General features: G+C 37.5%; 1 protein-coding gene across 1 annotated transcript in view; it reads right to left on the bottom strand.

Moving 5' to 3' along the window:
- rab5b (RAB5B, member RAS oncogene family) overlaps positions 1–26,273 on the bottom strand; it is a 65,570-nt gene that overhangs the window by 19,818 nt on the left and 19,479 nt on the right. Inside the window, exons 2-3 of the mRNA XM_073046876.1 lie at positions 10,060–10,314; positions 3,116–3,267 (exon numbers count right to left, since the gene is read on the bottom strand). Coding sequence (XP_072902977.1) covers positions 3,116–3,267; positions 10,060–10,219 — 312 coding nt within the window. The 5' untranslated portion in view covers positions 10,220–10,314. The remainder of the gene's footprint in view (positions 1–3,115; positions 3,268–10,059; positions 10,315–26,273) is intronic.

The raw sequence follows: 26,273 nt of genomic DNA, 5'->3' as shown, positions 1-26,273 counted from the left end.
AAAAATCCGTTCAACTATCTATCCTTCATATCTAATTTCATTGCCATCAGCAAATCCTCTAGTATCAATATCCTAGGGAGTCAACAAAGACTAGAAATCCAACCAGACTGTCTGCAAAAGTATTGTCATTACAAGGCAAGTCAGAAGCTAAGTGTCCTGTGGTAATTGACTCGGCTTCTGACACATCATCTTCAAGGCACAAGATGGAACACGATGGAATCCTCTATACCTCCCTGGATGAATGCTGCATCATCAATATTTATGAACTCATTATAATCCAAAACAAAGCAGCCTGCACTATCCCTAATGTTCTTTCCCTCCGCCAGCAGTGCACCATACTATTGCATATACAATGTACAAAATGAACTACTGTTGCTTCTGACCAAATAGCATTTCACAAGCCCATAATCTCTACTATTAGTATTAAGAAAAACGAAGCCATTAAATGCACAGGAACTCCTGCAGGATATATTCTATCTCGTTTCAAACTGACTTTGAAATATAAGTTCTTTTTCAGCCCATCACCCCTACTGGGCGTTGACCGCCAACAGCAGCACACCAAAGTCTTCAGTCCTGGACCAAAGGTTGATCACCCTTGTGGCTTCGGCAAAGATCCTTTGTTTCCCAAGGATGAGATCTTTAAAACTTCTGTTGGTGTTTCTGTAGCTCTGGGTTCGTGAGGTGAGGTTGCTAGCCCTATGTCCAACCCTCCTCCTTTCGCAGTTGGACTTGGGACTGTCCATAGCAGAGTTTGGGAATGTGGTGGATTCCAGTTAATTAGAACACACACACATTGGACCAATACATTGTGATCCAATTAAGCAGCTGCCCAAATTAGCCAAAATTTCATGGAAGCATTTAAAAAGGTACAAAAAAGGCAAACTACCATTAACTGAGTAACAATTTATGTATTTAAATGAAAGACAGAACAGATTAGATCAGTACTATAAAACTGTACTATTTCCTAATAGCTATCAACAGAGGAATTCATCTGCTGCGTTCTTTTGATGGACTGTAAATGAATGCAGACACCTTGTGCGGACAACGGATTGCTTTCATACGACGCTTTAGACCAGGGATGGCCAACCTTTTACATTCCATGCATCAACTTTTTCACACATGAGTTCAGATGCGCCATACAGCTCTTGTACCTCCATTCAGTTCTTGTAAAAATGTTAATATAAGACATATTTAGCATTTTTACATGATATATTGATTTAATATAAAAACAAGATAAACATAATGAGACTTACCTTAATGAAACTTTTAACAAATATATTTTGTCTTCTTTTGATTTCTTCCTTTTTCTTAATCACATATTCTTTCCATAACTCAGACCCAAGCACTAGCTTCAGTTTTCCTTCTATTTCAGTCTGATGTTGTGTTTTATAGTGTCTATTAAGCTCACGTCTTCTATTATGTGAGAAAGTGTTTTCACAAACAATGCACAACGGTTTTCCTAACAGACCCGCTATAAAGACTCATTTTCCCACTGTTCATTGAATTCACGCTTACTATCACTTACTGCTTTTCTTTTGCTCATTTTCTTTTGCACTGTGATGGGTAACTGAATGTAAAAACAAGGCTTAATTTTCGAAAAAGTACAAAACTGCAAATGTTCACTAAGGGCGAACAAAGCACAACTCCGTAGTGCACGAATGTCAATTGTAAACTGACTGGCAAAAACCTGCGACGCACTGCTGGTGCAGACGCCTGGTGCCTCAGAATCAAACGTGTATTGAACAGTTATGGAACGACTACAGAACAAAAGTCCTTCTTTCCTAGATTGACTCATTGAACATTTTTTTTAAATCGAAAACAGATTAATGTGAAAAGAGATAACATTTGCCAAAAGATGTGCACAAAATAATAAAATCGCTAAAAATAGTTGCTAAGTTTTAGATTTATTCTCAGTAAAACCCATTTCTAGCTCTAAGCTGCAAACACGAGGAAATCTGCAGATGCTGGAAATTCAAACAACACACACAAAATGCTGGTGGAACACAGTAGACCAGGCAGCATCTGTAGGAAGAAGCACTGTCAACGTTTCAGGCCGAGACCCTTCGTCAGGACTAGCTCTAAGCTACTTAATTCCTGTTATAGATTTTTTTTCTACAAATTGGTTTTCGGTTAATACTTTTTGCATGAATAGGCATACTTTTTTATTATCACTGGGATGCAATACGCCACTTCTAATCATCCAATGTGCCACTTTTGGCGCTTGCACCATACGTTGGCCATCCCTGCTGTAGACGAATAGTCAGTTTCATTGTAACATTGTCAATACCTTCAAATTCTTCATAATTCCTAACTTGTTTAAGTAGTGAAATTGTTTCATTTTCACTCCCAGCTGTTTTTGGCATCTCCAAGCTTGAATGCTTGGAACTGCTACATGCAAAATAGTGCTAAATTGTCTTACTGGCTTATTTCTCACCAACTGTCACTGACAAAATTATCTGCTTTTTAAAGACAAACACATTCAATTGATGCTATTTAAAAACTGGTCAAACTAAGTATTGTGAGGTGCCTGTACACAACATGCATGCGACTAACACTAGTTGGAAACTGCTTGGCAACAGTCCCCAGCCCCGATTAAGCGGCAAGTGTCCCAAATAACTGAAGGGAATCTGGCTATTTTCTCGATTAATTAACCAGAATCCACTGCATATCACTTGCTTTAAATGTGGAAACTCCCCAACCAAGAGCACTGCACAGAAGGTTCAAGAAAATGCCTCACCAGCAACTTTTCAATGCAATTAGCAATAATCAATAAATGCCAGCCATGTTAGAAAATTCCATATTCTAAAAAGTATAAATTTAAAAAAAGTTTCTTCTGTCATTTGTGAACTCAACCTAATTTACACTACTGATTAATTTCTAGTTGGATCTATTAATTTGCTACTTACCAGCTTGTCAGTACTCTTCAAAGAAAGGTAAAACCTGACAAACTCTTCAAGGAATATGATAGAAGCAAAAGTTTTTTGATAAAATACTTTACACTTTCTAAAAATTCTGTACATTTGAGGAACAAATACCATCTGATACTCTAAAATCTGAGGACCAGCTGGACTATACCAGAAAACATTCAGAATTAAATGTCAGTATTTGCTGTTACCTGTTTTGTGATATCAAAAACCACAATGGCAGCTTGGGCTCCCCTGTAATACATTGGTGCTAAACTGTGGTAACGCTCCTGACCAGCAGTATCCCAAATCTCAAATTTCACTGTTGTGTCATCCAAACAGACAGACTGAGCAAGAAAGGCAGCTGCAACATAAGAAAAATGTGAAGAGCAATTAACTTTAAACAGTCGAAGTAACAATTCCTACAGCTCACTTATCCCTCTCAAAAAAGGTATTTTGTTCTGCAATTCAGCCTGTGGATGCCAGCCCAACTCCTAGAGTCCATGCAACATCAGGAAGCTCTACATGACAATCCAGTTGATCAGGCAGCACCTGTAACTAAAGTAAAATACACCTTATATAATGTTATAGACATTATATTGTTATGTCAGTTTCAACCAATCTATCTGAGGTTTAAAAAAAAAGTTCAAAATTACCTTATGCCTCAGTACTGAAACAATAATCTTTATGGTACAGTGCTCATTCATATCCTTCATAATGTATAGAACATAGAAATTTACAGCACATTATAGGCCTTTCAGCCCACAATGTGTGGCAACCATGTAACCTACTCTAGAAACTACCTAGAATATCCCTAAGCACTGCCCTCTATTTTTCTGAGCTCCACATACCTATCTAAGAGGCTCTTAAAAGACCCTATTGTATCTGCTTCCACCATCGCTGCCGGCAGTGCATCCCACGCACCCACCACTCTGTGTTAAAAACTTAATCCTGACATCCCCTCGGTACCTATTTCCAAGCACTTTAAAACTATGCCCCCTCATGTTAGCCATATCTGTTCCCTGGGATGAAGTTTTTCTCTGCATTTCACTGCAGTTCTCTCCCCTCCATCAGCTTTTTTTTATATCCAGCTGAGCAGACTTGGGATTTTGACAGTATTTATATCACTGCCACTCAGATCCTGCTTAAGTTCATCTCCTTGTAACTGTTTCATCCACGCTAAGGCTTTCTTCAACACTTACCACTGCCTTTATTAATTCATCCCTTCATTTTGTTTTAGAACTGCACCACCTTTCCATGCTCGATCCACAGAATTCCACAGCTTTCTAGGGAGTGATTTTTTTATATAGCAACACCTTAAATGAAATACCTATTAATTAGGACTATTAAAGACTTGGTAGCTTAGTGAAGTAGAGTTCTCTGTTCAGGACAAGAATGAAATTTCCAACAAACAGCCGATATCTAAAGCAAGTGATGTTCAAATTTCCTATACCTCTTACAATCTACTAACTTTTGAAACTTAATCTTGGAGATTCTCATTTACAATATCCTCAAAGTGATAGAGCTGTGTAGTACAGAAACAGGCCCTTCAGTCCATCTTGTCCAACTTCCCATGATATCCATCTACACTGATCTGTTTTGCCAGCATTAGGCTTGTACTGCTCTACTCCTTTCCCATCCAAATACCCTTTACTTATTGTAACTGTATCTGCCTCCTCTCGCAGTTCAATCCAAATAACAATTATGTCATGTATAGGACCCTTTGAGGAAAAAATTGCCTCTCAGATCTCTCCTCTCTCACCTTCAAGCAATGCCTCTTACTCTCTCTAGACTCCTTTCCTTTAGGAAAACCTACCTTACCTTACCAACAAGTAAATCCAGTAAGTGTTACCTGGAACAGAAGCCCTGAATGGTGGAATGGGCGGAATGCAAACTGGGAGTTATATCTCCTATTTCACATATGATGGTACTATGAATAGAAATGGAATGATGAAAAATTGAACCAGTGAGTTGAGGACAGAAATGTCTTCTCAACCACAGTGGAAGAAAATTCTCCATTAAGGAATTTGGAAGACATATTAATAAACAATATGATAGAAGATGTAACTTTCAGAACACAAGCAAAAGAGATAAGAATTGGGAGAGTTCTTGTGCAAGCCAGATTAAGAAAAAACTTAGGATGGAATAGCTTATGAAGCCAATAACAACATACATTGAATTTGAATGGCAGTTGATTGATAGATTACCCAAAGAAATGCAGATGGAAACGTTCAGGAAGAGAATAACAGGTTTGAAGATGTAATGTGTCAAGAGGAGTTAAGGGTGGAAATCAGAAACAAAATTAATATAACATTCTACCTCAGGCAACAGCAGAATACTGTAGCTCTGTAATTAAAATCCTAGTAAAAAGTGAGAGAACTAAGAAGCACCAGAGCCAAGAATTTTCAACATACACATAAATAGACAGTAATGGCTAGGGCACATGTTTTCTATTTCCTTTTTATGAAGGAAACCAGTACAACTAATGGAAAAGTGGGCAATGATGGTAGTTAGAAATTGGTTGCACCATGTTCAAAGAGCATAGTATTCTCAAGCTGTCAAAGGGGTGTAGAGTGTGGCATGGAATAAATGAGTAGCACAATTAGACATCCACACTGAAAATAACACGGCCACGGCCGGGAAATTGAAAGCTACTAGAAGAGGGTGTCTACTTTACAGAAGAATGAGGTTGAAAGGGATAATATATAAGCCACGGTGGAATGGCAGAGCAGACTCAATTCTGCTCCTATGTCTTATGTCAGAAGTCAAAGATGTATTTGGAAAGAGGAAGAGAAAAAGTATCTGAGAAAGAAACAGGCCAGCTCCCTGATGCAAACAAAGGCTGAATCAACAAACTCAGATTAGACAGAAATCAGTTCTGATGGTGCCTTTGTCTTAATGCATTAATTCTTTCTCTTTACAACTGGGTATGCTTAATATTTCTGGTATTTTCTGGTTTTGTTTCAGATTAATAGCATTTATGTTTTTTTTGTTCTTTGACTGCAAGAAGCTTTCTATCTATGGACCATGGGAAGGAGGTAAGGTAGAGGTCTGTAGAATTCATACTATATGGAATTGCAAACCATGGGGAAATGACTCAAGTAGCTGTTCAGCAATGATGGCTTAATGATAGCCAGTGGGGTCATGATTCTGAAAAAAATAAATTAGCTTTTAATATTCTCTTGTCTTTTAAACAAGCAACATTAACGACCTGGATGTGGGGTTAGAAGGGTGGATTGGCAAGTTTGCAGACAACACAAAGGTTGGTGCTGTTGTGGATAGTGTTGAAGATTGTAGAGAGACATTGATAGGATGCAGAAGTGGGCTGAGAAGTGGCAGATGGAGATCAACCCAGAGAAGTGTGAGGTGGTACACTTTGGAAGGACAAACTCCAAGACAGAGTACAAAGTAAATGGCAGGATACTTGGTAGTGTGGAGGAGCAGAGGGATCTGGGGGTACATGTCCACAGATCCCTGAAAGTTGCCTCACAGATAGATAGGGTAGTTAAGAAAGCTTATGGAGTGTTAGCTTTCATAAGTCAAAGGATAGAGTTTAAGTGTTGTGGGGTAATGATGCAGCTCTATAAAACTCTTGGAGTACTCTGAACAGTTCTGGTCTCTTCACTATAGGAAGGATATGGAAGCATTGGAAAGGGTACAGAGGAGATTTACCAGGATGCTGCCTGGTTTAGAGAGTATGCATTATGATCAGAGATTAAGGGAGCTAGGGCTTTACTCTTTGGAGAGAAGGTGGATGAGAGGAGACATGATAGAGGTGTACAAGATATTAAGAGGAATAGACAGAGTGGACAGCCAGCTCCTCTTCCCCAGGGCACCACTGCTCAATACAAGAGGACATGGCTTTAAGGTAAGGGGAGGAAAGTTCAAGATGGATATTAGAGGAAGGATTTTTACTCATAGAGTGGTTGGTGCGTGGAATGCATGCCTGAGTCAGTGGTGGAGGCAGATACACTAGTGAAATTTAAGAGACTACTAGAGAGGTATATGGAGGAATTTAAGGTGGAGGGTTACATGGGAGGCAAGGTTTCAGGATCAGCACAATATTGTGGGCCGAAGGGCCTGTACTGTGCTGTATTGTTCTATGTTCTATATTCCCTGAGAAATAATGACAATATTTTTGTTGTACCCAAAAGAATCAGAATCAGGTTTATTATCACTGGCATGTTTCGTGAAACTTGTTAACTTGACAGCAACAGTACAATAATAATATCGAAGAAGAAAAAAGTAAATCAATTACAGTAAAAAAACATAGAATAGATTAAAAATTGTGCAAAAACAGAAATAATATACATTTTAAAAAAGTGACTTAGTGTTCATGGTGATGCACCATCAATAACTCACTCTGAGACGTAAAGGCGAGATATCGGCTTTTATTGACTGGAAGAAGGAACAAGCAGTGGTTGACCACCATACTACATCCTGGAGACAGAGAGGCCGGGCTCAGACCTCAATCGCCTTTATACCGGGGTCTGTGGGAGGAGCCACAGGAGCAGTCAGCGGGGGTCTGTGGGAGGAGCCACAGGAGCAGTCAGCAGGGGGCGTGTCCAGCCAGGTATATGTAGTTCACCACACATGGGTTCAGTGTCCATTTAGGAATCGTATGGCAGAGGGGAAGAAAGAAATGTGACAGGAAAAGATAAAGGTACTCCTAATATGATTAGGAATAGTCAGCATGGCTTTGTAAAGGGCAGGTCGTGCCTTATGAGCCTGACTGAATTTTTTGAGGATGTGACTAAACACATTGATGAAGGAAGAGCAGTAGATGTAGTGTATATGGATTTTAGCAAGGCATTTGATAAGGTACCCCATGCAAGGCTTATTGAGAAAGTAAGGAGGCATGGGATCAAAGGGGACATTGCTTTGTGGATCCAGAACTGGCTTGCCCACAGAAGGCAAAGAGTGGTTGTAGACAGGTCATATTTTGCATGGAGGTCGGTCACCAGTGGAGTGCCTCAGGGATCTGTTCTGGAACCCTTACTCTTCGTGATTTTTATAACTGACCTGGATGAGGAAGTGGAGGGATGGGTTAGTAAGTTTGCTGATGACACAGAGGTTGGAGGTGTTGTGGATAGTGTGGAGGGCTGTCAGAGGTTACAGTGGGACATTGATAGGATGCAAAACTGTGCTGAGAAGTGGCAGATGGAGTTCAATCCAGATAAATGTGGTGGTTCATTTTGGTAGGTCAAATATGATGGCAGAATATAGTATTAATGGTAAGACTCTTGGCAAGTGTGGAGGATCAGAAGGATCTTGGGGTCCGAGTCCATAGGACGCTCAAAGCAGCTGCACAGGTTTGCCACTGTGGTTAAGAAGGCATATGGTGTATTGGCCTTCATCAATCGTCAAATTGAACTTGGGAGCTGAGAGGTAATGCTGCAGCTATATAGGACCCTGGTCAGACCCCACTTGGAGAAATGTGCTAAATTCTGGTCGCCTCACTACAGGAAGGACGTGGAAGCCATAGAAAGGGTGGAGAGGAGATTTACAAGGATGTTGCCTGGATTGGGGAGCATGCCTTATGAGAATAGGTTGAGTGAACTCGGCCTTTTCTCCCTGGAGCGAAGAAGGATGAGAGGTGACCTGATAGAGGTGTACAAGATGATGAGAGGCATTGATCGTGTGGATAGTCAGAGGCTTTTTCCCAGGGCTGAAATGGTTGCCACAAGAGGACACAGGTTTAAGGTGCTGGGGAGCAGGTACAGAGGAGGTGTCAGGGGTAATTTATTTATTTATTTATTTATTTATTTATTACGCAGAGAGTGGTGAGTGCGTGGAATGGGCTGCTGGCAACGGTGGTGGAGGTGGATACGATAGGGTCTTTTAAGAGGCTTTTAGATAGGTACATGGAGCTCAGTACAATAGAGGGCTAGAGGTAAGTCTAGTAATTTCTAAGGTAGGGACATGTTCAGCACATCTTTGTGGGCTGAAGGGCCTGTATTGTGCTGTAGGTTTACACATTTGGTTGTTCTAAATGATGAAACCTGAAAAGGCACAACAGGTCACGAGGCAAAGGCCAGATGAAAAAGGAATTTAAATAAATAAGTGTTTAAAACTCTCTCCCGGCTAAGGAAAGAGGCACAAAGTCATAAGGAAGTCATATTAATTCTCAAACCAACACAAAATTCACTGAAGTTAAAGATTCAAACAGAAATTTAAAATGAAAACTAACTGCTGGAAACATTTAGTGATCACACAAGGGAAATGGATCAATGTTTCATCAGAACTGGAAAAGTGTTTTAGCTGGAATAAATGGGGAAGATGGGGTGAGATGGAAATAGGGGAGGCCATTGGGAAAACAAAGAGAATATAGTTGAGACAATGGTTGTTTGGGTGACACAATACTTTAGGAGACATCTAACTAAACAATGAGAGAGAACAAGTCAAAAGAACATACTAGAACAGTGAGAGGCAGTTGGAAATATGAAAAAAAGAAAATTGTGGAAGAAAACAGTTCAAACAGCACGTATGCAGGGGGGAAAAGTTAATATTCCAGCTGGATGACCTTACCTCCAAATTGTCCAGTTCTGATATATAAGAAAAGATAGTGAGTAGCTTTGTCGACCAAATGGAGAAGTTCTGCAAAACTTTCATCTACACTGATATCCCCAAATTAGAGGAGATCATATCTTGCCTGCTGATACAATGAACCAGATTAGAAGTACAAGCGAGTTGCTGCTGAGATTTAAAGATGGGGCCTGTTCCATTATTCTAAGTGTGATCATCTATATCTATATTCCTTTACTGCTCTATGGAAGATTTTGGCATATAGGTGAAGAAGTGGTGGAAATTATTATTAACTACAGATATTTCAGCCTTCAATTTCCTTATTCATGGTTTCTCTCCCAAACCAAAATGAAACTCATAAGAAAAAGATTCTCCCCCTCCAGACATATACAGTGTAATTCAACAGTGAAAAACAAAAATATCAAATTGCTGATTGCAGTTGTCTGTCAATACCTTTGAATTCACCCCAGATCCAATCCACCAAGACAACCTCTGGACAATCAATAGACGTTTGACTAGCCATATTATGATATACAGAACAACAAAATTATCTTAAGGGCTATGGTATAAGTCAGAAAGCACAGTCATAGCTAACGGGCACCATATTTATTCCATTGTTCAAAAAACTTACCACCAATTGTTGTCTCTTGGAATTCGTCAAACTGGCCCTTGACAAAACGCAGAACTAAACTTGATTTCCCCACTGCCATATCTCCCAGAAGAACCAGCTTGAACTGGCAAATCTTTGTCTGACCTAGGCCATTTGGTCTTGAAGCTCCTCTGCTTGCCATGATTCCTTATGTATACCAGTTTCTGTTTCAGTGTCAATGAAACTTCAACCTCTCAATCATGAGAAGAAATCTGCTGTTAAGTGATCTCTTTACAACTGCAAAAGTAAAAAATTCCAGGTTTAAGAACAAAATCAAATACATAAATTGAAACCCCTATTTAGAAATATATAGACAAAGGCAAAAGTACTGAAAGACCCACCCATGAGCACAATTGCATTATAGTGTTAGTATCAATTGAAACCCCTATTTAGAAATATATAGACAAAGGCAAAAGTACTGAAAGACCCACCCATGAGCACAATTGCATTATAGTGTTAGTATCAATGCGATTTATTTTACCTTCATAATGGTAACAAAGTTGTTTTATATTGAATCTTTTACCTAAAAGTCAGTGTTGTAATTGCTCTTATTTAAAAAATAGTACAAGTTCACAATTAAACAAAAAAATGCAGTGTTACTTACTTTCCCTTAACCAAGTCAACTCACCCTTTAATTCATTCTATAGACTAGGATTATGCAAATCTTCAATATATGACCCACACAATTTTATCAAAATATATCTAATACATTATAGCTAAACCTAAGATTCATGCTTGCTAAACTTTGGCAAAATAACACAATTCAATTTAGTTTGAAAACTAATTGACAAATGTTTCAAAAAAATTATACAGGAAAATTAAAAGCACTATTTAGCTCATTTTAACAAAAAATGGAAAGGAAGCTTATACAACTTAATGCATCCAATAAAATGGGGATTAAGAATGCACAAGCATTTACTTTAATATTTACATTATTTTATCCTATGTGATACATAGGATATAATTATTATCCAATAATTAGATAACAAATTCAGAGCACGCCTATGACTTTCAAAGCCAGATCGATAGCAGTGAACTATCTCCAACTGGTAGAAATTTATTTTCAAGATATATTTTAGTCCAACTTCATATCTTAAATCAGCACTGTAAAAAGGCAATTAAATTATAAAAATACTGATATATTTTTGCATTTAAATAAAAGTTCCTGATCTTCAATATTATTTCAAAAAAACTTAATTTTTAATTTGTCGAGTAAGACTAAGTGACCTTAATCCAAACTACAATAAATCTCACTCTCTAAGATCATTTGCCTCAATGTGTTTGCAGATTGTCAAAGGTTCTAGCTTATTCATGTGTAAAGAAATAGGGCTGATTCAAATTCAAGATTTAAAGTTCATGTATTATCAGAGAATGTATAAATTATACAACCCTGAGATTCGTTTGCTTACGGTTAGCCAAAAAGCAAAATACTCAACAGGACCCAATTAAAGAAAAAAAATAAGAGACCAACACCAAATGTGCAAGAGAAAGGAAAAAATAACACAAATCCTGCAAACAACTGACGTGAACAACATTCTAAACTAAAATGAATCGTCAGATCCAAACCCTGGAGCAGCCCAGAGTAGGCCCAAAGCCTTACTCATCAGTTCATCATAATGGAGGGCATGGAGCACGGAAGTCATAGACTTAGAACCACGGAGAGAGGAGGACCATTGCGGAGACCGAGCAAAATCAAATATTGCCTCAGATCCTGACACCCTGCCTTTTCAGTCTATCTGAACCGCTGTTTAAATTGATCAAACAACCGAACAGTGAAAGGCTCCAGCACTCTGGAGAGGCGAGTGAACATCACAGAGAGCAAGCAAAATTGACTCTTGCCACTGATCTTGGGCTGCATTTAAGTTGTTTAAACAGCAGATCATACCTCATACTAGGACCCGGCTACTGCGAAGGGCTTGGGGCCTAGATCACGCCGCCCAGCAACACGCTCCAGGGTCCAGATTTCACCACTCAACCTGAAGCTGCTCTCATGCTCTTCAAATGACTCAGCGCTCACAGCAATCCAACCTTGCACCGGGGCCAGCTTTACAGGCATCTAATCTGCTCTGCCTCGAATTCCTCTCTCGATGCTCAGAGCAATCCAAGCTCGCAGCAGGGCAGTTGTATGGGCATCGGAACTCCACCTGCATCAATTCTACAACATATCATCTTGGCTCATCCCCTGAACTCACCTCGCTACTATTCAGCCGTCACTGTTTACAGCGATAATTTAGCACAATTTACTTCAGAAAAGGTGTTTTCAGACAAATCTCTTGCCTTTTTAACGACCAGTGAGCTGTCACACATGTTCGGTAGTGCCATCTTAACCTCACTGACCAAGATATATGGATTCCTGGATATCAAATTCATCTATGTCATTAGGAAAAGCTTCCACCGCTACTCTTCGCATTATATCTGGAACCATCAGCTCAATACATCAGACAAAATTAATATATCAGGGGAATTACTATTAAAGGGACAGAGCATGAATTGGCCTGTTACACAGATGACATTTTGATCTATCGAGGGCAACCAACATACTCTTCACCTAAATTGATGCAATCCTTTGAACAATATGGTCAATTATCAGGATACAAGATCAACGTAGATTAAAAACCCAATTACTTTCATATAACTATAGCCCACCAAGAGAAATTGAAAGTAGATATCCCTGGGCATGGCAAACAGAGTCTTTCAAATATTTGGGCATCATTATGCCAAAAGATTTGGCAAGATTATCAGAATGCAATTATCAGCCTATATATAAAAAAGTTAAGGAAGATATAACATGATGGAACCTAATTCCTTTTTTTTAGTCTCAGATCAAGGATTGAATCTATTAAAAATATACTGCCCAGACCATTATATCTCTTTCAGACCCTACCAATAGAGATTAATTAAAATCAATTCAATGAATGGAACAAAATGTTATCAAGATATATTTGGCAAGGTAAAAGACCTAGAGTTCGTCTCAAAACTTTGCAATTAGCCAAGGAAAAGGGGGGTTGGGGCCTACCTTCTCTTAGAGATTACTATTTCACAGCACAATTAAGAGCTGTGATATGTTGGTGCAACCCATAATATGGCGCTCAATGGAAAAACATTGAGGAGGGGATACTTCCCATCCCCATACAGGCAATTTTGGCTGACAACAACCTACAAAGGTATGTAAATACTATTGATAACCCATGGGTGAAATGGACTCTTAAAATATGGAAAACTATTATAAAAGAATGTAAACTAGAGGGAGATATTGCAATTCTTAAATGGTGTGCATATGACTTGGATTTTACGCCGAATAAACTGGATGCTAGATTTAAGGACTGGACAGCTAGAGGAATAACAGTTCTTTGCAATATAATGAAAGAAGGAACACTGTTCAGTTTTGAAATGCTTAAAGAGAAACACTTATTAGAAAAACAAAATTTTTATCAGTATTTACAGATGCAACAATATGTTAATAAGAAGCTTAAAAATGTAACCAAGGCAAGTACATGTTTGATAGAGCTCTTTAGAAAAGTATATACCGTAGATTCCGGACTACAGAGCGCACCTGATTAAAAGCCGCTGGCTCTAATTTTAGAAATAAAATCAATTTTTTAATTGTAAAGGCCGCACCGGATTTTAGGCCGCAGGTGTCCCACGTTGTAATATGAGATATTTACACAGAAAGATATTACACGTGAGGATTTTTTAACTTTTAATTAAATCCATATGGTAACAAAAACAAATACATATTGCAAATGCTTTTTTTCGAACCGTGCCCGTAACGCGGCTACTTTTAAATATACGTTGCGTATACTTCTTTACTGAACAACATTCCAATATCTCCTAACGACTGGTAAAAAATATATATACTGCAGCCTACCAGGAAAAGTTATTGATCGCCTTTAACTTAAAAGCAGCGTTCGCTCAGATCCAAAGCCGCTCGCGTAATGCGCTCCCCCCTCCTTTCCGTTTATCGCAAACCGGCGTTTTCCCACAAGACACCGCGAAACCGGGTGTGACGTCATAGCATCCCGCGATGTAGTACAGAAAACAAATATAGTTAAAACTCTTCTAACTTTAACTAGAAAATGAATTACTAAGCGAAAATATTATAAACTAAATAACTGCCATAAGGCAGCACAATGCTTCAAGTGTTTTCCATGTTGATGAGGGTGAGTACAAATGACTGATTTACAATAATTTAATTGTGAAAGTGCGCTTGATTTATCGTACAATTTCATTGGACCTCTGTGAACTACTCATCAATTTTATTGGTCTACTGTTATGAGGCAAAATGTTTACGAGGCGGCATGAAAAAAATCATGTATTAGCCGCTCCGGATTAAAGGCCGCAAAGTTCAAAGCTGTTCAAAATGTGGGAAAAAAGTAGCGGCTTAAAATCCGGAATCTACGGTAATTCAGATAACGGTAGTCGAATCATTTCAAGCATGTATAAGGGGTTGTCAAATCTTAAAACACATTCGACTTCATACATTAAAACAAAATGGGAGAAAGAAAGAGGAATAATTATATCTGAGGAAGAATGGACAATAATATGGAGATATCAATGTAAGTGTACCAGTTCACAGAAATGGAGGGGGTTCGGATGGAAAAAATTGATAAGATATTTTATTACACCCTCTCAGAAATCCCATTATGATAGTAACCTCCCTGTTTGCTGGAGAAATTGTGGAAATCAAAATGCAAATCATTATCATATTTTCTGGGAATGCCCTGTTATCAAAGATTATTGGAGTGGGATACACAATGCCCTACAAGACATCTTTAAATGTGAAATACCCTTAGAAAGTAAGACAATATATTTTGGGTATATACCTCAAGAATGGTTGAAAAGAGATAAACATTTAATGAATATACTGCTGGTGGCTGGTAAAAAGACTCTTACTAGGAAATAGTTATCACAGGAGAGCCCAACCTTAAATGCATAGATGGAAATTACAATAGACATTTACAAAATGGAGAAGATAACAGCATCTGTTAATTGTAAGTTGCAACAATTTGATTCATACCCGGAAAAATGGTTTAACTACATAACACCTCATAGGCCTGATTTTATCCTCACAGATCAATGAATATATTGTTAAAAAAATGATCACTCCCTACTTATACATAGTTTTCTCCTTTCACTTGTTCTTTCTTTCCTCTCTTTTTTCTAAGTGTATACCTCAGATAAATATTACTTGGAGATCTGTGGCATAAATGACTGTATGATATATATGTACAATATCTGAAATACATCTTATGGAAATGTTTGATGACGAACTTCAATAAAAAATAAATTACAAAAAAAAAGGAAAAGCTTCAAAATGAAACAAATGCCTACATGCTATAAGGGAGAAAAAGAAGGGAAAAAGCTCCTGCATCATTCCACTTCCAACACTTTGGTCTGATAAAAGGAGTGACTGGTACAAGCTTTGGAAATTACCAGAATCATTCCATCAACACGGATCCAGAGATTTCTCTGATCCTCCACACTGCCAAGAGTCTTACCATTAACAGAATAATTCATATTACTTCATCTAACGCCACACAGATGAACAAACAAATTTTAATAACACAGGAATTGTGACAATTACAAAAAAGAATATTTATGTTGGGAAATCAAATTATCCATTCACACCCAACAATTCAAACCTAATAAACTAATTAGTTATACGTACACAATGCTGGAAGAACTCAGCAGGTCAGGCAGCATCTGTGAGAAAAGAGTAGCCAACCCAGCGTTGTGTACGTATTCTTTGATCCACAGCATCTGCAGTTGTATTTTTGTAAACTAATTAGTTACTCCCCAATTTCAACACACAAAAAATGCAATATATGTCTCTTCATACCAGCTGAAGTTTAGCAAACATCATTCAGTATGCAGATACAAGCCAGACTTTTAGAGCAGGCAAATCATATAGCGAAACAAGAACAACACAGTAAATGTTCAATTTTCAACTTAGCACTTTGCAGAATATTTAATATGATTTATCAGCCGAGGATTTTTTGGAGCTATGCTCCCATTGGCAAATCCAGTTAATTATATTTGTTTCCCTGACCTTCATATCAAAAGTGTTTCTCTCTCAAAGAAGCTATGATAACCGCTCAGTAAGAGTAACAGAGAATTGTCCAACAGTAACTTTTATTATTGAAAAATAACCAAAAGGAACAAGGAAGAAGGCAAATTAGTCAATCAAATTAATTTCAAAACAAAAATGATCCAGCTGAAGTAAGAAACAAAGAGAAAAGGAGGAGGAAAACTAATGATAACGTTTCTAATTATTCACAAATAGCAGTTAAAGACTTTTCCAAGAGATTTATTATGTTTTTAAAATGGCATTTGTGCTTTTTCAGAATCAGGTCATTATCATTTACTTATATAGAACATAGAAATCTACAGCACATTACAGGCCCTTCGGCCCACAATGTTTCTACTCTAGAAACAGCCTAATACTTCCCTCCTGCATTGTCCTCTATTTTTCTAAGCTCTATGCACCTATCTAAGAATCTCTTAAAAGACCCTATTGTATCCACCTCTACCACCATCACTGGTACCACACATCCATCACTCTCTGTGTGAAAACTTACCTCTGACAACGCCCCCGTACCTACTTCCAAGCACCTTAAAACAATGCCCTCTCGTGTTAGCCATTTCAGCCCTGGGGAAAAGTCTATGGCTATCCACACGATCAATGCCTCTCATCATCTTATACACCTCTATCAGGTCACCTTTCATCCTCCATTGCTCTGAGGAGAAAAGGCCAAGTTCACTCAACCTAATCTCATAGGGCACGCTCTCCAATCCAGGCAACATCCTTGTAAATCTCCTCTGCACTCTCTCTATAGCAACCACATCCTCTCTGAAGTGAGGTGACCAGAGCCGAAAACAGTACTCCCAGTGGGGTCTAAGTAAGGTCTTAACTAGTGTAACATTACCTCACTGCTCTTGAACTCAATCCCACGGTCGATGAAGGCCAAATCACCATACACCTTATTAACAACACTGTCAACCTGCGCAGCAGCTTTGAGTGTTCCATCAACACGGATCCAGAGATTTCTCTAATCCTCCACTCTGCCAAGAGTCTTACCATTAACATTATATTCTGCCTTCAAATTTGACCTACCAAAATGAACCACTTCATACTTATCTGGGTTGAACTCCATCTGCCACTTCTCAGTCCAGTTATGCATACTATTGATGTCCTGCCATAACCTCTGACAACCCTCCACACTATCCACAACACTCCCAACTTCTGTGTCATCAGCAAACTTACTAACCCACCCTTCTACTTCTTCATCCAGGTCATTTATTAAAAAAATAACAAAGAGGAGAGGTCCCAGAACAAATCCCTGCAGAACATCACTTGTCACCGACCTCCACGCAGAATACGAACCAGCTACAACCAGACTTTGCCTTCTGTGGACAAGCCAATTTTGGATCCACAAAGCAAGGTCTCCCTGAATCCCACGCCTCTGAATGAGCCTGGCATGGGGAACCTTATCAAATGCCTTACTGAAATCCATATATACTACATCCGCTGCTCTACCTTCATCAATGTGTTTAGTTACATCCTCAATGTATTCAATCAGGCTCATAAGGCATGACCTTCCCTAGATAAAGCCATGTTGACTATCCCAGATCAGATTATGTCTCTCCAAATGCTCATAAGTCCTGCCTCTCAGGATCGTTTCCTTTTCTTTTCAAATCTTTTTATTAATTTTTAAGCAAACATAAATGAAACATGAATACAGAGAGTTTGAGAGTACATAGTTAATAGTTTAAGTAAACATTCAAATATATGATAATCAATATATAATAACCTCCCAAACTCATAGTATTTATGAACAAAAGAAATAAAATAAAAAACCCCCCAAAAAAAGGGAAAAAAACACTAACCAACATGGGCCATTGCATAATGTCAAATATATACAGTAGTGCCAATAACTCCGAACCTCCATCCAAATAATTAAGGATAATAAAAGTGAGGTTTAGGAAAAGACAATTTAACTCATATGAAAATGTTGAATAAATGGTCCCCAAGTTTCTTCAAATTTAACTGAAGGATCAAAGACAACACTTCAAATTTTTTCTAAGCTCAAACAAGAGATAGTTTGAGAAAACCACTGAAATATAGTTGGAGGATTAATTTCTTTCCAATTCAATAAAATATATCTTCTAGCCATTAATGTAACAAATGCAATCATTTGTCGAGATGAGGGGGATAAACGACTATTATCCGCCATTGGTAAACCGAAAATTGCAGTAATAGGATGCGGTTGGAAATTGATATTCAGAACTATTGAAATAATACTGAAAATATCTTTCCAGTAACTTTGCAAACAAGGACAAGACCAAAACATATGGGTCAATGAAGCAACATCAGAATGACATCTGTCACAGGTTGGATTAACATAAGAATAAAATCGAGCAAGTTTATCCTTAGACATATGAGCTCTATGTACAACCTTAAATTGTATTAGGGCATGTTTAGCACAAATAGAAGACGAATTGACTAATAGTAAAATTTTCTCCCATTGCTCAGTGGGTATAAGACAATGAAGTTCTTTTTCCCATTCCTTCTTAATTTTTTCTGATACTTCTGGCTGTATTTTCATGATCATATTATAAATGACAGCTACTAAACCTTTCTGACAAGGATTCAGAGCTAAAATTCTTTCCGTAATGTCCAATGGACATAGTTTCGAAAAAGACTGTAACTCATTATTCAAAAAATTTCTAATTTGCAAATATCTAAAAAAAATGAGTTTTAGGTAAATTATATTTATTAGATAGATGTTCAAAGGACATAAAGCTATCATCTAAAAACAGATCACGAAAACATGTTATACCTTTTGTTTTCCATAAAACAAAAGCTTGATCCATAAAAGATGGCCGAAAAAAAAGTTAGATATTATAGGGCTTGATAAGATGAACTTATTCAAACCAAAAAATTTACGAAATTGAAACCAAATTCACAATGTATGTTTAACTATAGGATTAGTTATTTGTTTATTCAATTTAGATAAAGAAAAAGGAAATGAAAATCCTAAAATTGAAAACAATGAAAAGTCTTGTACAGATTTACATTCCAAATTTACCCATTGTGGGCAAGCTGCTATAGTCGATTCTTGTGTCCAAAATATTAAATATCGTATATTAACTGCCCAATAGTAAAATCTCAAGTTTGGCAAAGCCAAACCGCCCTCCTTCTTAGGCTTCTGTAAATATTTTTTGCTTAGTCTAGGATTTTTATTCTGCCACAGATAGGGAGTCAATAATATCAAAAAAAGACTTAGGAATAAAAATTGGTAATGCTTGAAATAAATATAAGAATTTGGGTAATACCATCATCTTAATAGCATTAATTCGACCAACCAATGACAAAGATAATGGAGACCACCTGGTAGCTTAATTTGGTCAATTAAAGGTAAGAAATTAACTTTAAATAAATCTTTATGTTTTTTGGTAATTTTAATACCCAAGTAAGTAAAATAATCTGTGACAACTTTAAATGGTAAATGTTTATAAATTGGAACTTGCATATTTAATGGAAATAATTCACTCTTATTAAAATTCAATTTATAATCAGAAAAGTTACTAAACTGAGCAAGCAAGGATGAAATAGCAGGAATAGATCTCTCAGGGTCGGATATGTATAGTAACAAATCATCAGCATATAATGATAACTTATATGTCCCTTCCCCACGAGTAATACCCAAAATATTAGGTGATTCACGAATAGCTATAGCTAAAGGTTCCAAAACAATGTCAAATAGTAAAGGACTTAAAGGACAGCCTTGCCTTGTACCACGGAATAACTGAAAAAAAGGAGATCTTTGATTATTGGTAAAGACCGAAGCCAAGGGTTTATAAAATATTAATTTAATCCATGATATAAATTTCAAACTAAAATTAAAATGCTGCAATGTATTAAATAAATATGGCCATTCAACTCTATCAAATGCTTTTTCAGCATCTAAGGAAATGACACATTCTGGTATTTTGGGTGAAGGAGTATAAATAATATTAATTAATTTTCTAATGTTAAAAGATGAGTAGCTGTTTTTAATAAATCCAGTCTGATCTTCAGAAATAATTCGAGGTAATATATTTTCTAATCTAGTAGCCAAAATTTTACTAAAAATCTTAAGGATCTTTTCCAATAACTTGCCCACCACTGAAGTCAGACTCATTGGTCTGTAATTTACTGGATTATCTCTACTCCCTGTCCTGAACAAGGAAACATTTGTAGCCCTCCAATCCTCAGGTGCTTCTTTCATCCATACTGATGATCGTCGGAGGCTTAGCAATCTCCTCCCTCACTTCCCACAGAAGCCTGGGGTGTATCTCATCCAGACCTGGCGACTTATCCAACTTAATGCTTTTCAAAAGCTCCAGCTTATCCTTTCTTAATGTCTATATGCTCAAGCGTTTCAGTCTGCTGTAAGCCATCACAATTACCAAGGTCCTTTATAGTGGTGAATACTGAAGCAAAGTATTCATTAAGTACCTCCGCTACCTCCTCCGACTCCATGCACACGTATCCAGTATCGCACCTGACTGGTCCTATTCTCACACGGCTCAGTCTCTTGCACTTCACATACTTGTAGAATGCCTTGGGGTTTTCCTTAATACTGCTCGCCAAGGCCTTCTCATGGCCCCTTCTGGCTCTCCTAATTTCTTTCCTAACCTCCTTCCTGGCAACCTTGTAATTTTCTGGAGCTCTAACAGTACCTAGTTTCTTGAACCTATTTTCTTGAAGCTATTTTCTTCTTAACTAGATTTTCTACATTCCTTGTACACCATGCTTCTACCTCCCTATCTGCTCCTCAGTATAAATCAGTCATTTGTACTCACCCTCATCAACATGGAAAACACTCGAAGAAAAGCATTGTGCTGCCTTTATGGCAGTTATTTAGTTTATAATATTTTCGCTTAGTAATTCATTTTCTAGTTAAAGTTAGAAGTGTTTTAACTATATTTGTTTTCTGTACTACATCGCGGGATGCTATGACGTCACACCCAGTTTCGCCACGTCTTGTGGGATACCAGTTTGCGATAAACGGGAAGGAGGGGGCGAGCACATTACGCGAGCGGCATTGGATCTGAGCGAACGCTGCTTTTAAGTTAAAGGCGATCAATAACTTTTCCTGGTAGGCTGCAGTATATATATTTTTTACCAGTCGTTAGGAGATATTGGAATGTTGTTCAGTAAAAAAGTATACGCAACGTATATTTAAAAGTAGCCGCGTTACAGGCACGGTTCGAAAAAAAGCATTTGCAATATGTATTTGTTTATGTTACCATACGGATTTAATTAAAAGTTAAAAAATCCTCACGTGTAATATCTTTCTGTGTAAATATCTCATATTACAACGTGGGACACCTGCGGCTTAAAATCCGGTGCGGCTTGTACAAGTACAAAATTGATTTTCTTTCTAAAATTAGAGCCTGCGGCTTTTAATCAGGTGCGCTCTGTAGTACGGAATCTACGGTAAGTCACAGAGGGTTAGAGCAAAAGAGTAGAGTTGCAAAGGAAAGTTGATGAGAAGAGACCTAGTGGCTCAAGCCCACAATTCCCTGAAACTGGCAATACAGGTGGACTGAGTGATGTAAAAGCACATGACATTCTTGTCTTCACAGGTCATGGCACAGAATGTAAAAGTTGGGAGGTTACCTTTAGAAAGCAATGGATAGACTACACTTGGAGTATTGCCTGCTATAGGAAGCATGTATTGTGCTGCAGGGAATCAGAGGCAATTCACCAAGATGTTCCCTGACTTGGAGGGCTTTAGTTCTGGGGAGAGACTGGACTGGTTTTCTTTAAGGCAATAGAGACTGAAGAGTGAAATGATGGAGGTATATGAAATTATAAACACATGCTAACCATATCAAATGCAAGCTCATGTAGTTTTAGGTGAGAGGAAAGAGTTTTGAAGGGTGAGGTTTTTTTGTTTACATCGAGCAGTAGCTATCTGGAACTTGGTGATGGTGGAATCAGATCATCATCATTAATTCATACACTCAGTGGCCACTTTATTAGATACCACCCAGTGTACACTTGTAGTCTTCTGTTATTATAGCCCACCCACTTCAAGGTTTGATGTGTTGTGTGTTCAGAGGTGCTTTTCTGCAAAGCACTATTGTAACAAGTACTTATTTGAGTTACTGTCACATTCCTGTCAAGCTTGAACCAGTCTGGCCATTCTTCTCTGACCTCTCATTGAGAAGGCCCACAAAAATGCCACACAGTGGATGTTTTCTGCGTATCATACCATTCTCTGTAAATACTAGAGACTGTTGTGCATGAAAATCCAAGGAGATCAGTAGTTTCTGAGATCTCAAACCACTCCATCTGGCACTGACAATCATTCCAAGGTCAAAGTCACTTAGATCACATTTCTTCCCTATTCAGATGTTTGGTTTCAACAACAACAGAACCTCTTGAACATATCTGCATGCTCGGAAGTAGGTACAGAGATGTCAGGGGTAAGTTGTTTTTTTTAAAAACGCAGTGAGTGTTGAGTGCGGGGAATGGGCTGCCGGCGACAATGGTGGAGGCGGATACAATAGGGTCTTTTAAGAGACTCCAGGATTGGTACATGGAGCTTAGAAAAATACAGGGCTATAGGTAACCCTAGGTGATTTCTAAAGTAAGTACATGTTCGGCACAGCATATTGGGCCGAAGGGCCTGTATTGTGCTGTAGGTTTTCAATGTTTCTATGCTTTTAAGTACACAGAAGCTACCAAAAGATTGGTTGCATAGATAATTGCATTAATGAGCAGATGTACAGTGGTCATTAAGTGCATTTCTTGAAATAGTCACTATGATTAAGAGAAATTTAGACAAGCAATTTAACAGGCAAGGTATAAAATAATAAGATCCTAATGCGAGTAAACGGACATTCAAACAATTCTTTCATTGTAAATTTCAAGATGATTGTCGATACCAAACTCTTCACAGTTCCTAATTTGTTCAAGTAGTGAAATCATTTCACTTTTACTCCCGGCCGTTTGTGGGACTTCCAAGGTTAAAATCAGAGTGAGAAAAACTGTTTTGAATTATCTTACTGCTTATTACTTGCCAACTATCACTGACAAACATTACAGCTTTCTGAAAACAAACACATGCAAGTGATGTTATTTAACAAATGTTCAAACTAAGCACAGTGTGGTGTCTAACAGTCACACACTTGCAGCAACTTATCAATTAGAAACTGTTCAATAACAGTCTCCAGTCCCAATTAAGTGGCATAGTGCCCTAAATAAACTAAGGGAATCCTGGCTATTTTCTCTATTTGTTTAAGAGTTGACCCAAATAAGTGGCTGCCCCGATTAGCTAGAATCTAATGTATTTTGGTTATTAAAACATTTCACTCAATGATGAATAAACTTCCAGTCTCTGTGAAACCACAAATCAAAAGCAAGTAATGAGAACTACTATTAAATTGTTCAAATTTTCCCTTTACTAGACAAACTCTTCACACTGAGGCCCTCCACTGTTCAGGGTTGACTTCTGATATTGTGGCCTAGCTGCCTACACAAGCCAGGGCAGCAGGATACGTATGGGCAAGTTGTTGCCTATGCAGCAGGCTCCCCCTCTCCATACAGCTGATGAATCTAAAGGAATGGCAGAGACCGATACAGTTTGGCATCAGCAGCGTTGCAGGAGTTGCCAGTCAGCACTGAACTCAATGTCTTAGGACTCCAGCTCCGGATTTTTCCCTCAGGGTTCACTCCTGAAACCTTCCCCATGAGTGTGTATGGAACGTTCTGTTTTCACCAATTTCTAGTTAAAGTATGAAACACTTTGGTAGAATTACATATTCTAATGTCAATTCTACTCTAATTTTGTTTGTTCTGTATAAACTTGCTTATTTAATGAAAAGAGTATGCAGTTCAGCTACAAGGGCTGCATTTTCTCACAGAAGCAATGCAGAAACCATTTTGCAATTTGATACAACTTAATTTCTTCTTGAAAATACATTACATTTAGCATACCCTACACATTCCATAAAGGATCATTTAATGTGCTAGAGTCTCAACTTGCTTGTTCTAGAATTCCTGGAAGCCAGAAGGCATGTACGGTCCTTTTTTGAAGAAAGTTCATAATTTGCTTGACATTATGAACAATATGCAGACTCTCTTCTACAGTCATAATTTATCCTCTTCACGTTAAATACTCCAACACCAGACTTCAATCTGGTGACGTTCTGTGTGTCAGAGCTTTGCATGTGTGTGTCCAATATCCATTAGAAGCCTTAAATTAGTGGAAATCTCATTTCAAAAGGCAGCCATAAGGTAGCTAATGCTACTTTGTCATCTCAATCAATCCAATTCCATTTCATTTTCCCTTACAAAATTCATTTAAACCATTCTTTCTCAAATTATTATCTAGATTATTTTTACCCTGTTAATCTGTTAACCTCAATTGCTACTCAATAAATTGATATGAAACACTGCAAGTTAATCATATTTGCAGAAAAACCTAGATGTAGTATTACATTCCAATATGCATGTAAAATAACACTTAATTTCCTGCTTAAATAGTATAACATTTTTATACTTTACAAGTTGTCATGATTTGGTCATTCTAAATTCTTACTAATCATGGGCAAACTTAAATGGCATCCATTCTGAATAACCTTAAATAAAAGTTAAATTGCTAAACCCATTATAGAAACTTCCAAACAAATATAACTTAATTCAAGTAGTAAGAGAGTCCACATTTGTTTTTGCTAAACTTGGCCAAAGCCAATATGTCAGATCACAAGGTCCACAGGATTTATAACCTAAATCAAATTTATGTCAAATGCAGAATGCTGCTGCAATTTTAACATGAAATTATGACAAAAAATTATGAATCACAAAAGCTCCATATTTCCTCAAGTCACATAGTATATAGCAGGTCAAAATACTACAAGCAATCATAACAATCTTGGAACAAGGAATTTAAATCACGGATTGAAATGATTCCTAAATATAGTTCATTACCCAATTTACTAAATTCCATGAGTCATATTGCTTAGTTTTTTTAAAAAAGGTGACCGAATCAAACTTAGTAACAGATTTGAAATATTCAATTCTCCACACTCTCAACAAGTAGTGTTATATTTACATTGGTAAATATTTTATATTCTTATTTACAGATAAAACCCAACATCTGAAGGATGGTTCATGCTGTAAAACAGAAAATATCAATTTCTATAATAAAACTGTTATTACGATAGCAGAGTTTAGTTGAACCAATTTACATATGTTATATCCATTTCCTTCAAAATTGCTAGCATTCTATTAGGCAAAAGGTAACCAAATCAAAACAATTGTGTTATTGGGCAATCTGTAACATCAAAGTAGATACCTGAGAACAGATCAGGTTATGGCCATCTTTAAAAAAAGATCTGGACACGATGAAGTGCTTACAATTTTTTAAATTTCACATGACACGACTGGGTAAACTGAACACTGTAGATAGGCACATTGCTAGCTTGTAGTTCTAATTTCCCAAAACCACTACCCCCAGCTCTTCAACCAGCAGTTTATGGTCGATATGACAATAAACTTGACTTGACTTGGAAACTGAAACAACAACTGAAAATCACACACAATAATGGGTCAATTCTGATGGCACAGCAATCTGCTGGGGTTTCTAGCACCTCCATAATTAATCAATTAGTTCTCCATATTTCATGTATGTTAATACTCTTTTTTAAACTTAAGGTTTTAAACCCGAGGTACAGTACATCTGAAAATACTTTGAAATATTGGGCTCAAGTGATTCTTGCCAATCAGTGACATATTATTCTACGTCCAATGTCAGCTATTATATCAATGAGATTAAAACACAGAAACATTGTGAAATTTTGGGTGAATCTAATATAAAAGCCTGAATTTAAATCTAGTAATGCATTCCATGGTTCCCAACAGAAGAATACTCATTCACGTTTTAACACAAAAGACACAAAGTCAAACTCAAAGTGAGATTTTAAGCATCAACCCAAAGCAGGAAAAATGCAGAAGGCAAAGAGATTTTTAATAAAAGATTCCAGAAATTAGGGTCCAGTTAGCTGAAGGTTCTACTAACAATAAAGACAGCAATAAGCAAGACACCAGAATGGAGGTACTTAGAGACTTGTAAGGATTTGGTGTTTTAAGGACTTGAAGGTTAGAAAGATGAGGACTTGCAAGAATTTTTAAATTATGA

The sequence above is a fragment of the Hemitrygon akajei genome, chromosome 5, assembly GCF_048418815.1.
Source record: "Hemitrygon akajei chromosome 5, sHemAka1.3, whole genome shotgun sequence".
Classification (NCBI taxonomy): Eukaryota; Metazoa; Chordata; class Chondrichthyes; order Myliobatiformes; family Dasyatidae; genus Hemitrygon; species Hemitrygon akajei.
This window is presented reverse-complemented; position numbering and strand designations above follow the sequence as displayed.